Raw genomic sequence first — 16,032 nt, 5'->3', positions numbered from 1 at the left:
GCGGGGGCGCGGGGCGGGAGCGCCGCCGTGGGAGGCGGCCGGGAGCCGAGCGGGGTTAATCGGCTTTGGGAGACTCAGCCTGGATGCGGCGCCGAGCGGCTTGAAGCCGGGTCGCGCCTGCGGACGGGGCTGGAGCGCGGGGGCACCGAGCGCAGCCTTTCCAAAGTGTGCCGAGAGCGGGGACAGCGCTCCGGGGCATCGCCGTCGCTCCCATTGCGAGGGTGTGCGGGTTACGGTCGGGCTTGTGGAAGAGCCCTCCTTCTCCCGGCACACTCCGGAGCGTCCCTGCTCTCCCTCCGAGTGCCGCGCTCCTGAGCTGGGCTGGAATGCCCATCCGCGGGCGCTGCTCCGGGTTACCTGCACACGTGCGCGCATCCCAGCGCGGCCGTGTGATCCGCCTGGGGCGCAGCGACCCGGGTCCCCACAGGAGGCTTCTGCCTGGGATTGCTTTCTCATTGCTCTCTCTCTCGTGGTGAATTAGAGCCATAAACAGAAGCACAGATGTGATAAAGCTCTCTTGGGTTGTTTTAAAGAGGGGTGGGGAGCTCAGTACATTTGGTGATGGAGGAGTGATGAGTTTAAGGAAGGAAATATATCCCTTAGTCAGTAGAAGTTAGTGCTTGTTATGGAAGAGATGTGCTGATGGTTCATAGCAGAAGTTCTTACATTTGTGCTCTCTTCTACCTATTCCATTTCACATGGCCATGTGAAAGTTCTTGTTACCAAATATGTTTCCACAGGGGAAGGGAAAAGATGAATATGGGGAAGAACACGCTCTGTCATCTACTCTGTTAATTTGCTCCCATTATTATATCTCATCAAACAGTGGGAAATGCTTACGTTTCATATTATTGGAAACTGATTTATGATTTTCATAAATTGTGCTGCAAAGAGGTTTGAATGTCTCAAACAGATATTTTAGAGGTGGCCTGTGAGAATTTTGAATGAATATCTGTAAGCTCATAGGATGGGATTGCTCAGGTGGTGTTTAGTCACTGGAATAATGGGGGTTTTTTTGATATGGGAGATGACATATTTTAGTTTGGAATTGGAAGAGTCTGACTTCTTAAATTTATCAGCTGTATATTTATCAGGTGTCATACTGACATCTTGGTGTGGCCAGGTTGGTAGGACGTGTACCATGTGCTTCAGGAGTTTCCATTCTCTGAAGGCAGGTTTTAGGTTGCTGAGGAATCAGTGTGATTGTTCCCTGAGCTGGGGAGATCTTTTATTGCAATTCTAGCTGACATCTCTTCACCCAGAGCTGGCCGCTGGCCTTTGTGTCAGCATAGATTCAGTGCTGGCCTCTTGATTTGGGTCAAGTGTGAGACCTCACTGCTTGCTTCTGGACTGCATACAAACCATAGCTCTGGACAGGCAGACAGTTTGAGATTATTCTGTGTGTATGTTTATTAGAAATGATGTTGTGTCACTGAGATTTAGGTCAATCCTGAAAGAAAATTTTCAACCAAAAATCTTCTTATTACTGACTGAAGTGTCTGTATCCATAAAGCTGAAATGCTGATGGCAATTAAATGCTATCTGTCCAATCACTGTCATGTGCACTGGGGTGGATCAACTCCAGGCATAAGTTTTTTGCTGAGCCTTTTTGATCCATAAGCTTTAATAATGCTGTGATATGCGATACCTAGCATAGGATACCAGCTGTAAAAACTTTTCTGCAGTTAATATAAGACTGTGCTTAAAAGTATATCTGTAAAGATAGTGTGAAGGAGCACGTAGTATTTGCTGTGGTGTTGTTCAGAACCATGTAGTTGAGGCGAGGCAGATCTTTTTGACTCTAACAAGAGTCGAATACTTATGTTTAAGCATATGTTTTACAAAATTGAAGAGGATTATAATTGATGAGTAATACTATTTTTTTTCTGGCAATGCTTCTTTGTGTCAACACACTTTGATAAAGTGCCAGACAACTACCTAAGAACTCTTACAAGTTTTTCTTGCCTTTTCTTGCCTGTTGCAAGAACTTTCAGACTGTTCTGTGTCTTCTTGCGAAGAAAAAAGTTCTTGTTAGTACAAAACCAGTAACAGGCAATTTTTGTCAAGAGACAGTTTGTGCCTACACAAACCTAGCTTACATATACACTTATAGTCTGTAACAGAGCAGTGTAGAACTGTATTGAAGAAACTCTTCCATTGCACTTCTGCTTTTCATGACTTCTTTTTTTTAATCCAATTTCAAGTTTTGCTTCTGCTGACCCATTTGCATTTTATGTGTCTTACCACTGTTGTTCAAGCCCCGAATATTACAAAGTAGTATATTGTGTTTTACAGAATGGGCAGGTTGTGTGAAGAGTGATAACCAGTATGTTTAGTTTATCTGTGGTACCTTTTGGGGATGATCTTCCAAGAGGACATCCTGTCTGTGTTGTTTGGTGCCTTTGTATATGCTGCATTTGTTCATTGGTCAAACACCTCAGTGTTGCTCCCAATGTTAACAGAGCTCTTTCTACAGTAATGTGTCCTAGTGTTGTTTTGCCTTTCAGCTTCCTTAAAATTCTTTGCTGTATATCACCATTCACATGCTTCCTTGTGCTGTAGTAAGTCTTAATTACAAAGCTGGAGATTGTGGAAAAGCTCTGAAAATACCTTTTCCCTTGAGTGCTTTAGCCACTGTTCTTGTTGCAAAATGGATGAGGTTAAAATTGTGTGGTCTACTTTTAAAAATTATTTTTAACATCTTTGCAGTAAAAGTAGAACTTGGTCTTTACCGTCATCCATGAGTAAAACTGCAGTCAAAGCCGTACTTGACTGAACTGTATGGGATTTTTATGCATGGCTGAGGAGGGATAAAGTAACCTAGGCTGACTGCAATGAAGATGTGCCCCATGCTATACTCACAGATTGCATCTAGCACTTCTGCTTCTGTTGTCTAGAATCCAGGAAACGCTTGCTAGCAGTTAAAAGGCATCAGGTCTTTGAGTAGCTGAAGCAGAGAGAAGATAGAAATTACATTTGTAGCTTACAAGCTGTGAAAAGCCTCTAAGATGTCAGTCTCAGACATACACAAGGAAGTTGAAATGGCAATAGTGCTTGTTTTCAGTGTTTCTTCTACAAAGTGGTTGATGATGTTGGCACAGCCTGAAAAAGCGTGATAATATTTTAAAACTATGCTAATCTAGAAGCTGTAGCATTAGACATCAAAATCTTCATGTTTTGGGTGTTTGTCTCTGTATTCCCTTCTCTGTCTGCCATCTCAGCATCTGACATGCAGGGTCTGTCACTGAATGTCTTCAGTGATTGTTTCAGCCCCCCAGCAGTGACATCAAACACACTGTTGGTGGTTAGATGTTGATTGTGTGATGCAACAGTGTGTTCTGCGGGAGAACCTCTGCTTATCTTACAATGCAAATTTTTGTTCTGTTTTTGAGAGGATTAAGACGTGTGGAGTCACTCTGAATGGCTGGCTATTGTCCTTTTCCTGCCTGCCTCTCCTCGAGGGGCACTGCCACGAGCACACTTGTGTCCATTTCGGTCACATTTCACAAGGGTGGAGATGTTTCAGGGGTACTAGAGTTGAAACAAGCATGTGTGAGAAAACAAGCATGTGTGATGTTTCCTCATCTTTAGAGGAAACAGACCCTGGAAGTTTCCAGCTGAGGGAAGGCTGAGGTGCGCCTACCTTGAGTGTCATAGCAGAGAGGCTTTATAAAAACTCCCCGATGCAGGAACATTTTCTAGCTGACCGTGAGAGAGGTGTGCATTTACTGCTTCGGGAATTGTTTGTTTACAGTCGGGTTTCAAACCTGATTGTGAAATCTGCCCTTAATGTAAATTGATGTTTGCCAGGGTCTGCAGCCAGCCAGCAATGGCTATGATGTACTCAGTCCTGTCCTTCTAATTGCACTGTCTTCTCTGAAGCACACATTATAAGACTTAAACATTAATTGATGATCAGGTTAACAGATTCCACAGGAAACTATACAGAGGGCCCATGCTGGAAGAAAGGAGAATTGAATTACAGGTAGGAAAGAAAAGTTATGGGAAAACAGCTTCAAAATGGGAGGTGATGGCAAAAAAAACAAGACAACAGCAGAGAAGGAAAGGACTAAAGTCACACAGAGGAAACCACAGTATTGTGGGGTTCCTTTATCCAGCTGGCTGGCTTGCTCATGTAGCACAGTTGGCAAGAGGGAGCGTGTGCTGTGTCTCAGCCAGTGCATTTCACTCTGGCACCATGACCTGCATCTGCGTGCTCCGGAGTGTTCAGACACGTGTCTGCTGTGGTGGCCCTGCTGCAAGCACAGGAGTTTCTGGAGAAGTATTTGTTAGGCAGCTGGGGTATTTTGGAGAAGTATTTGTTAGGCAGTTGGGGCAGGAGCTTGCACCACAGTGAGGAAGTCCACTCATCTGTTGGAGTTCTTATCAGGAGACACTTGGATGATAAACATGACATTAAGATTCAAGCATTTGTCATCATCATTTTTCTAGCTGTAACATGCTACAATAAAAGATGAATATTTATATTTGGTCTTTTTAACACTAGGTTTGTGGCACTGTTCAGTGTAATAATTAATTTAGACAAATTTGTTTTTAATTTTCATCAAAATAGGAATTTGACTCTAATATAAAACAATTGTCAAAAATGAGACACAAAGAAAAAATTCTCAAAGTTACCTAGTTGTCAAGCAGTATTTATACCAGCACAGGGAACGATTAAGTTGACATATTACTTACTTGGATGATTTATGCAAGTGTTCCATTTTCTTTTTACCTACACACGTGTGTAGGTAATTCATCTTGCATGTTCTAAGCACAAGGAAAAATTAAATATGAATTTGGACTCTGCTCTTGGCAGCAGAATTTTTAGCTGTGTCAATGGGAACAACTGATCCTGTTACTAGACAAGGCTTGAATATTTAGATTGGTCAGTTATGTAGTCTTTGTATTTACTTTTTACATTCCTGAAGCAACTAATTTGCATTAAAACGTCTGGGAATGATTCTGTAAAAATGTGGCAAAAGGGGCTTTTCTATTCAAATTTCTTGAGGGGAAGAGGTGTATAAAAGCCCTGTGTAAGGGCTAACTTTTGTTTTCGTGGTATAGGAATATTGTCAGAGTAAAATGCTTTTAACAAGTGGTTTGTTTCAGTAAGATCTATCTTATCTTTCAGTTGAGGAAAAAAAGAATCTAGATATTTTCTGTAGTGTAAAATCAGAAGGTTGTATTAACATAAGTAGACCAGAATAGGAAAACATTTTTTACCATCTTTAATAAACTCAAATTCTTCTTATGATTCCATGAAAATGGGAAGTTATAAAAGCAATATATTTGTTTTCTGGAAGTGGAATTATGTAAGTAATAAAAGCATGTGAAACACACCGCAGGATGCAGTTTATCAAAAACAACTATTGAGCAAATGTGTTTTCCCCACTCGCCCTGCATTTTGGGTAGTTAGGTGAATCTAATTTTTCTGAAATATTAACTTGTCTTTGACTTCAGTACTCAAAAGGAATCACACTTCCCACTTACAAGGAAGTGCTGCTATGTGTAGTTGCTTGAAGGAAAATACATTGTGAATGTTCAGTGGGGCTCCAGTAGATGGGTTCAGTAGACATACGTAATGTGAAGAGAAATTAATTTTGTGCTTTAGTATAATTTTCCTTACCCAGGCAGAAGTGTTTTTACTTCATACTCAGAAAATCTTTTGTCTTAGCTGCACTTGATAAGAGTATATAGGACTATGTCTTAGACTGATTAATAAAATAACACTATTTTGAAGTATTTAAAAAGCATTAACTGAAACTATCCAAATATTTAATGTATTAATAATGCATATTCTTTTGCAAAGAAATGAACAACAAGGATTATTGAATCCCACTCATATTTCACTGCTGCTTCCTGGCTAGAAACAGTATCAAAAGAATTGTGTTTCAGTTTTGGTTGCAACTGAAGCAATAAATATAAGCTGATTTAAGATAGCTGTTCTCTTTGCTCTTAGTCCTGATGCATGTGTATGCATTTGCATATTCTGATTTAATGTAAATGGAAGAGTAGAATTCTGCATTTCTTCTTTAGCAGAGAATTCCTGTCACAGTGCATTGGGCTGTGAAATTCTGTATATCTTCACTAGTTGCATAGAGAAGGGAGAATCTTTCTAATCAGAAAAAAAAAGTGAAAGCACTAGTGAGTTCTTCTGTACTGAGATTTATTTTTGCAAATTATAAATAATTCCATTAATTTTACATTTGTTCAGGAACATTGCTATTCCTGATTACTGAGTTTCCCTTTCGTTTGTAATACCCTTCTGTCACTAGAAGGAGTGATAGTTCTGTGTTGTGTGGTTCTTTGGTTCATTTACCTATTCTAAGGTCATGTCTAAAAAATTTATCTTGCATATACCTGTGCAACATGGTTTATTTATTTGAGTCACCTTTAATCAGTGTTGTTCTTGCTTCTTGAGTGAGGTGGAGAGCATTGTAGAGAAGGATCATGCATAGTGCATGTGTGAAGGGAGAAATGTATCTTCAGGATGCTGGAGACAAATGTAAGTTTTCAGAAAAGGAAATTCTTTTAAAGGTGAAATTCTGATTTTACTCAGAAAATGTACAGCTTAGTTAAAGTAGAGGGTAAAGGTGTTAAACCACTGAAAAGATGACCCACCAAGCTATCAAGTGATCTTTATTCTAGAAAGGGGTAGATCAGACCCCCAATCCGAGGCCAATAAGATGTGCAAGCTTCCAACACGTTAGGCCGGTTATGAATCAAGGCTTTGTAAGGGAAATTCTGCCTGCTAGGTTGGATGCTAATGACCAGGTAGGACACTTTTAAACTGCAATTGTTTGCCTGCTTGCTGACATGTTTTTAGGCAGTATTTTTAATGTAGGGTGGCATCTCAATTTAGCACGCTTTGGTTTGCATTTTGGGAGCGGTCTTAGAGTGCACAAATTAGGTGACTTTTGGAGGAAACTACATCAGACAACACGGATCAGCTGCAGCTGGTGTTCAGTCACAGAACCAGCCTGTAACTAATCTGGCAAGAATGCTCTGAAGCCCAAGGTGTGTATGTCAGATCCGAAGCACCAACTGATTTGTTTTACAGATTGGCTCTGGTTATCTTACCCCTGTGTCAGCTGTTGGTGTGTCTCAGAAGGACTAGTTCAACATGAAACACCACAACAGTGCGGCCTCTGAGGCTGTGAGAAAAGGCAGTGATAAATGGCATTTCATGATACTGTTTCAGCAAGTGAAAAACTAAACAAACAAAAAAACAAATCTGCGTTTGTTTGTCTGTGCTTTATTTTTTTCTGCCCTTTTCCATTGAAATGTGTGGCATCAGTGGGCTTTTTAGTTTATTTTAGAAATTTGGGATGATGTATATTTGTAAAACATGAAAATCAGGAAAATACAACCTTGCACATTTCAAAGATAGTGCACCTTCTTATTCCACTGTATTTCCTGGGCTTTGATTCCTCTAAACTGAAATAAAACCCTCATCTACTTAGTGCCAAATGTGTTAATATTTACAAAACTAAAGCTCTTAAAAAAAAAGTTGAGAAACTTACTTAAGGTACTTCCATGGTAAACACAGATTCTTATCCCTTCATTAAGAAATTAGCATTTAAGGCAAATGTTATAAATCCAGTAGTATAGCTTTTTGCTTTAACTTGAGGGAGGAGATAAAGCAATTTATGTTCAACTGATTTGAACATGATTAAATAAAGGTTACTTTACTTATCATTTTGAAGGATGAATTCTGTAGTAGTTCAGTTTTACACCTAACTTTCATTAGGTTTGTGAAGGTTTTTGTGTAACTATTGTTAGTTTAAAGTAACGAATAAAAAGCAAATCTTGATTTCATATTTTGTTCTTGTAAACAGAACTTAGTTGCAGAACTTGCCCCATTTAAAGCTATTTTTTATCTACCATAAGAAATGAGTGTTTTGTCTGCCTGCAGTATTGTGTCTGTGCTGGAAGGGGGTCAATGTCAGGCAGTGCTTGGTTGTGCAGCTGTACAACTTTTACACTGATGCTATGCAAAAAGTGGTGAATCCCAGAATTACAGCAATATTATCATCATCTTGAACTTCTGCTGTGCCCCTGTTGCTTCTCATTTCTAGATAATGACCATGTGTGCTTCCCCTCAGAAGGACAAGGGAAATAGGAGGTGGATGTGCTGACCAAACTTGATGATGTTCCTTTCTGTCCCCTGTGTAATACCAAAGCCAGGTTGCAGTGTGGAGACTGAACACCTGTTGTATGTGTTATTAAGTGAGCCCCCCAAAAAAGAGTTTATTGGGGCATTTTCCCTGGGGATCCCAGTTAGGTGGCAGAGGAATAAGTTCTCTACTCCACAGCATATAGCACAGCCTGAAATTTCCCTGGTCTGGTTCCCAAGTCCAGTAACTCTAGCTTGGCTGATGAAAAGAGAGGCACTCCCACTTCTGCCCTAAGCCTGCTCATGTCCAAGAGATGATACAGTACCATAATAGTTGGTGCTGCTGCAGTGCTCTCCCCCTGCATCTGTTTTTGCATAATGGAACAGTCAGCTGGGACTGATGATGTGGACTGTAATCATGACTGGGAAAGACTTTGAAGCAAGGGATAATTAGGTTTTAAAATAGCTTTTATGGGTCAGTTGTGAACATGCATTTCAGTGTGCTCTTGCTGTGTTTCTGCTCTTTGCAACCAGTACACTGTGCACAGTATCAGGGATTACTTTGGAGGGAGAGATAGCATCCTTTATGACAGACAAAAAGAGAGCTGTAAAGGGAAGTCTGAGTAGCTCGGGGGGTTTTACACTGTTGTAAAACACCCGTGCTGGTTTGTAATAACATTCACAAACAACTGCATTTAAACATAGATGTTGCCATGCTTTGAAGTCATGTGAAAGTCTGAGCCTTGAATGAAGCTTCTTTGAGTAATCAGAAAACCGTGACGATCTGGTGCTATCTCAGCATGTCTTTCTTATTGCCAAGTCAGACCTTTATTGTGCTACAAAACTAAATACAGTGTTCAGGTCTGCACAAACAGAAACATCAATGTTTATAGCATAATATTTACCTTTCAAAGATGGAGTTAAGTAGCTACTCCACCCTGGCTTTGAAAAGAGAAAGAATTTCCTTAAACCTGCTCTTGAATTTATTTTTAAAGAGGTAGAGATTTTAGCAATAATGTAAAAGTCCCCCACAGTTCCGTCTTTTTCATAGTTTATTTTTAATACTCACCTTGCTGGAGTTTGTGGGCGCATTTAAATAAGGCTGCAAAACTAAATATTCAGAATCTCAGAGTGCTTTAATCTTAAATGAAGGTTTATACCCCTTTTCCTCGCCACTCTAATCTCCATTTGAAAACACCTTCTAAAGTAATAAGCCCTGCAGTTAAATCCTCAGGAAAGGAGAGGCTTTATCAAGCTGGGTAATTGGAAGGGATGTGACTGATGACAGCAGCCAGGGCTGTGCTATGAATGGAGCAGAACTGTGTTGTGTCAAGCATGGAATTTTCCTGGCTTTTGCCCTATTCTGTTAAAGTTGTCACCTCCTCATGGGCCTTTGAGCACATGCTTCCAGTTTCAGAACTGCTAAGGTAGTTTGTGTAAAGTCCTGCAGTGCCATGCCACATCATCATTTCATTTTAATGGTATACATTTTAACACAGTTCTAATATTCATTCTGTTTCACTTCTCCCTGTCTGTAATTAATCTGTGCAATACTGTGTGCTGATTTTAATGCAGTCCATGATTTTGATGTAATTTGATTGTTGTAATATGTCATGTAATGGCTATTTGCTATATCTTGGGTGTAAAAAATGACCTTGTTGGGATGGAGTTGCGCCTGGTTTTAAGGTTCTTTGCTGTGTATTATCCTCTGTTTTAGCTGCACTTAGACCAGTTGGAGTATTCATGCTCATGTATTAGTCTCACTGAGGATATATACAAACAGATATAGATATATAGATACCAGTTTTGTTGAGTGTAAAAAGTTGTATACATTTCCATTTCTCTAAAAGCAATCTATGTAAGAGCTCATCCAAAGCTAGGGGTTTTATGTTCTCTGAATTTTCCAGCATACAAGCTTTTCTGTCTCTAAATAAAAAAAGAAAACAATGCTTTTCTTTGAAACACAGTGTTTACTGCATCAGTTCAGTCAGCAGCCACAGAGTAACCAAAGAAACATTCTCTGACTTCTTTTTGAGGATCAGACCAAACAGATTTTTGGGCAAAGGCTGCAGCATTTGTAATGCACACCATCACTAGCTGTTCCGCATTTTCTTTTAGTTTTACAAAGTTCAAGGCATTTAGCAAAGCACTTTGAACAACTTATATTTTGAGTGTAGGTGAATCAGACCAGTCTGTTTGCTTCCTGTGAACAATCTGCATCTCTTAACTTTTTCTGGAACGTGCTTTACAGTATGAAAATTACTCTTCTTAGAAGGAGCTCACCAGTTGGCCTTGCATCCTGTGTCTGACCTGCTTTGCATTAGTGCAAGTGTTACTAAAGTAATTTGACTCTGGAAATAATAAGTAAAGAACATTGAAGCAGTGTAATTGCGTGAAAATACATAAAAAGTGTATAACCTTAAGATGCTTTTGAACAGCAAATATTTGGAAACATGTCTTAAGGTAACTTTTAGTTGTCATCAGGTGTTTTGCAGGGTTTTTTTAATGGATGGTTACCTAGTTTTGTTTGTTTATCCTTGCTGAAAAACTCTTTTCCACAGCTGTTTTCACTGTTGCCACACTAATATTTTGCTGCTTTTGATTTTTTCCTAGGGCGCCAATGCCTCAGCTTTGGAGAAAGAGATTGGTCCGGAACAATTCCCAGTCAATGAGCACTACTTTGGTTTGGTTAATGTGAGTCTCAGTCTGTAACTTACTGCTTTGGAAGGACAGGAATGGATTGGTTAAACAAGACTGGGATGAGTGAATACTTAAAATTCTGAAAGATATAATCACTGAATATTCATACTATTGAAATGTGTTTCAGTATTTAGTGTATTTGTTGAAATATGCTACTGGATTGCTAAAATGGGCTCTCTATTGAATACTTTTATTTAATTTTATTAGTCGTAGAGTAATTCTTACATCACTTTAATGTTATTAAAATGTGTAAGTCATAAAGAAGGCTATTTAAAGTACGTAGCTTGTTGTTCATAATGTGCCAATAAAGTAAAATAAATACATTAAAAGAAAAAAAATCTTATGAAAGACTATGATGCTAGGAAGTATTTATATTAAGATTAAAAAAAAATACAGCCCAAAGAGGGACACAGAAAAAATATATTGGACTGCTTGAATCAATAATTATTTTTAAGGAATGATTTAAACTTTAATTTCTGATATTATGGATGAAAAGTGTATCTTGTTAGAAATTGAATTATACTGATGTGAAATATTAAATTAACTGGGCTTCAGAAATGGCATAGTTAAAACAGGTTGATTTAACCAGAGCTATTGTCTTGCTTTTCTTAATGGAACTGATTATTTAAAACTTGTCCTGTTGCTGTCATGTGTCTCTACCTCCAGGTGCTTAGCACTGACCTGGTTTGAGAGTCTGCAGTCTGAACATGCACTCTGGAGTCAGTAAACACTGACAGGCTGACTTCCATGCATCTCAAAACACCATCTCTTAAATTCAAGTGATTCCTTTCCTTTCTCATGAAAGCTGCCAAAGCCCCCAGGTTACTTCTCTCAAAGAGGAGATGCAGCAGTTTCATTGTTAATGCCTGTCAGTTCTGCAGCTGAGCTGAGGCTTTCCGTTTTTCCAGTGACAGGGTTTTCTCAAATCTGTTACTCTGTTGACAGATGAACTGTTTTCCTAATTTCTTGTACAAGTCCAGAGAGGATTTAAGACTTAACGGTGAAATTGTATTGTACACCTAATCTTAAAATTTTACATAGTTTTTACCCTTAAGAGAAGGTTCAGTAAAGGACAATCTTCTTAATATGTCATGAAGATCAACAAATTCTGGCTTTTTGTACTCAAGGGGGAGTAGAAATTTGAGTGGGTGTGTGTCATTGCACTCATTTAAGAGGCAGGCAGCTACAATATATCAGAGTGCTTTTAATTTTCTGTGTTCTACAGGACTTTTGCTTATTTTAGCTTCAAACAATAAAATTTTATGGGCTAAAATTCTTTGAATTGTAACAAATAATAAAATGGGATCTCATTATGTTTATGGCATGCTGGTGCTGGTTTTCAGGTACAGTGATGGGAAAGGAAATTCTATGATGTTGATGCCTGAATGGTTTTCAGGTTTGTTCTGCAGGTTGTGTTTACTAACACAGCACATACAGACCATAAATGTGTAATGAACTTGCAGCATGTAAATCTGCCAGGAAAAGAGGAAGTAACTATGGCCAATGACTAGAAAGAATGACAGAGATAATGAAAAGAAATACTAGATAATTAGATAATAAATTAGTGCTATTAGATTGAGAAGTGATAGAAATCACAGTTTTTGCCTTCATTGATTTCTCTAATTTATTGTAGCAATTACAGGAAGTGAATCTCCTAGAGGCTTATTAACATTTACTGCTAAGTTTTTCTAATTTGTTTATTGATTTTGTTTGTCCTAACTTTCTCCAGGGTAGTGGGAAAAAAGGAAATAATGTGGAAGTCAATAGCTTTTTTCTAACTGTGTGATAGGTGGCCATTCAAAGTGTCTGGAATACAGAAAAGCATTTTAGATAAAGATGACAATCCTGAAATAGAGATCTGTCAATTTTCCACATGTAGCATAAAAGAGGAGGAGGCAAAAGCCCTGTCTTACCTCTTTTCCAGCTTTGTGGTAGAATCCAGGGATTGTTCAGAGCATGTGCTGAAGGAGCAATTTGAGAGGTAAAAGACCTAAGAAAGGGCAATTATGGGAAACATATGGAAGACAAGATGGTTTATGGGAATGGAAAATTCAGCTTATACTTGAAGGGACAATATTGTTCACTAAATCAGCAGGAAATATCTAAGATACATGGTAAGATGAAAGCATTAGGAGCGTGATGTCCCATGCGTCTGGATGACCAGGGGCATCAAGTCTGCTTATCACTCTTCTTTCCCTCTTCAGTCCAGTCATGCAAACTGTTCGAATCTATGTGCTTCACAAATTACATCAATCATTTTATCCAGTGAGGACGAAATAAGAATTTTAATCTCAGAGAGCTGCTCTGGAAGCTCTTCAGCAGTGTACCAGATTTCTCGAGCAGGTTTGGTTATTCAGTCTCTTGCAGTGGAGCCATGTGTTTTGGAGAAATCTTTTTCCCTGAAATGGCCTATTGCAAGGATGAAAAATTGTTAGAGCTGCCAGTGCATCAGAGCTGGGAGGAACCCCAGAGCTGCTCAAAAGCAGTGTTCCAAACAGATCTAAGTTCTTGTAAATCTTTTTGTTGAATGGGGTTCAACAGCCACGTTTCTTCCCAGTTGTATGTGCATCAGAAGAGTAAGCTATAAGATTATAAATGTTCATAGGTGTGCAGTGGTTTTGTTGCACAGTGTTTTTGTTTTGCCTACTGTCTCATTGCTCCACATAGGTTTGGGTGTTGTAACTTTGCTTTCAAAATTTAAATGAGATCAAAAAAAGGGGTGTGTGTGTGTAAAACATAGTGAATGCATTATTTTCCTGAAAGGAAACAACCTGATTTCTCAGAATTTAGAGCAGAAGAGCAGTATGAATAGATAAAAAAGAAAAAATGTGGATTTTTTTTTACATCTCTTAGTCATGCACAGCATAAGATGGTCCCAAAAAGGTCTTTTTGTGTTTTCTCCTGCTGTTCTGAGGCAGGCTGGACAGGCATGAAGTGCCACAGTGCAGGGCTTGACTCCCAGGTGCTGTGGCTCTGGGGCAGTGCTGCCTGGGGTGGGGAGGAGGAGGAGGAAGAGGAAGGTGTCTCTTGGCAGCCCAGCCCAGTGCTGAAGGTCCAGGATTAGAAGGCAGAGTGTGAGTGGGTGGTGGGAGCTTGGGAGACTGGAACCAGGTGTTGGGTGTTTCTCTAAAGTTGGGAACTGAAGTAATACTGGTGGTAAGAAAAGCATTTGTTCATTTAGCAAATTGAGTTGTGTAGTCCAGAAACCTCCCAACCATTTCCCACTTGTTGCATAGTACAGGTACAGCCTTTTAAATTTTATTTCATGATTGGAAACATTTATTTTAAAAATATTTTGAGTTTCAAAGTGATAAAGACTGATGCTTTAGAGATAAAACAAATGGGAACTAATTAAATTTTCTTCAGGAGTTTGCTTTCAAACATTCTCCTGTTGCCTGCTGTGTTTCTGAATCTGGTTGGAGAAAGCCTTTTATGAACTTAGTCTAGTTGCTTTTATTTCATACTCACAGGCGTGTAGGTTAACATACATTCATATTAAATTAGTGTGAATTTTGTTCAGTGTTCTGAGGTCTTCATATTTTGTCTCTCACTGCATGGTTGCCATTCTAATTAATTCATCATCAGACTGCTCCTTTTTAAAATTGGAATCTTATGAAAATTCTAATTTGCTTGCTTTTCATCTTTTGACGCTTGCTGTAGAAATTTTAGCAGTTTTCCAGTTTGATTAAATTTTAAGAACTTTCTTAGCACTTTAATGTAGTTCTCTTTTTACGGCTGTTTCTAATTAAAAACTCCTAAACAGCTTACAATATTAAATGTTTTGACTGAAGCCACTGTGTGATTTCATCAGCTTCCTTTAAGGTAAAAAGCCCCAATTTTCCTCTTAAGTTCATTGACTTATTTGCAGATTTGGACCACAAAGAAGCTAATACAAGCATTTTCCTAGCTTAAAAAAAGAAAAATAATGGATGTTAAATTAATCACTTTTTAATATGGATACCTTAATGACATCTTAATATTTTTTAAAATATGCTTCTTACTTATTCTTTGAGTGTGTCTTGGTTATTTAGAAAGTAGTTCTTCGTATTTCATTTGTTTAAAATAGAGGAAAGCAATTAATTTTTAAGTTTTGTAATTAAATTGCATGGTGCTCTTGTTTGTCTTAATTGGGAGAGAGCAAAAACTATTTACTTTCCTGTTATTCCTAAGGTGTGAAAACTTTTAGTTCTTTTTCTCTATTGAAGGAACCTGCTCTTAAAATATCTCTGAAGGCAGTCTTTGCTATATAATTCTCCCCCTCACAATGATAAAGTCTCAGAATTTGCTGCCTAGATGTGCTGCTGTCTCTGTGTAACATAAATCTGAATGTTATTTCCACATTTTGCAGAATGTGTGCAGTAAGTGGATGCTTCAATTTGCAGGTTTTGTAAATGCAGCTGAAGGGTTGGATTACTTGCTGAGGCCTCGTAAAGATTTTTCCCACACTTTCAGTGTTGGATAATAGGTTCCGCTGGAGGAGGGCAGCTTAAAATTAGGATGGCAGCATAAAATTAGGATGGCTTTATCCCCTGATGGCTCACAGCTCCTTCACGGGGTTGGTGGGGATGTTTGCAGTGCTGGGGGGAGCTGCAGGCAGCCTCAGTGACCTCAGGTGCCTGAAGGAGTCTGAGGAGGGAACACTGGGGTGTCCCACCTGGGCTGTCCTGGTACAAAGTGGGTTATGGATGCTTTTCTTGCGATTCTGCTTTCCTCTTTCAGTCCAGTGGCTTGTCTCCTTCAAAGTGTGCACATCCCATTTGTGTTCTCTTTTCCCTGCAATCTTGATTTCAAGCTACCAACTGCCATAGCTTGGAATTCTAAGCAGGCCATGTCACAAATTTCCTTAAACAAATCTTGTCACCCTGGAATGAGAACTGAAAATGTAGGAGCAGGTTAAAGTAGTTATTTCAGACACTGATGACAGCTATTAAGATTTGGAGAATCTAGTTCCTGAAGTGTGTGAGGCACTCTCCATTTTCAGCTGAATTTCTTTGCAGTACAAGGTCGTGCTGTACATGTTCATTGCTGTTGTGACTGATGTGTGGTAGACAGATATTTTTACCTGAGCTTATTTTGGGAGTTGTGACATTGAGGGTATTTTTTGAACATTTTGACCCAAATACATAGAAAATATCACCAATAAGTTAAAATTTAAGTGAGACAGAATTAAGTAGTGTTGTTCAAATTAGCCTAGGTGTTTCATGCACTTACAT

The 16,032-nt window shown here is 39.0% G+C and overlaps 1 protein-coding gene across 1 annotated transcript in view; it reads left to right on the top strand.

Moving 5' to 3' along the window:
- The window catches only part of USP12 (ubiquitin specific peptidase 12), a 32,789-nt gene that overhangs the window by 250 nt on the left and 16,507 nt on the right, over window positions 1-16,032 (top strand). Inside the window, exon 2 of the mRNA XM_063149076.1 lies at window positions 10,733-10,813. Coding sequence (XP_063005146.1) covers window positions 10,733-10,813 — 81 coding nt within the window. The remainder of the gene's footprint in view (window positions 1-10,732; window positions 10,814-16,032) is intronic.

The sequence above is a fragment of the Melospiza melodia genome, chromosome 2 (assembly GCF_035770615.1).
Source record: "Melospiza melodia melodia isolate bMelMel2 chromosome 2, bMelMel2.pri, whole genome shotgun sequence".
NCBI classification, from domain to species: Eukaryota; Metazoa; Chordata; class Aves; order Passeriformes; family Passerellidae; genus Melospiza; species Melospiza melodia.
This window is presented reverse-complemented; position numbering and strand designations above follow the sequence as displayed.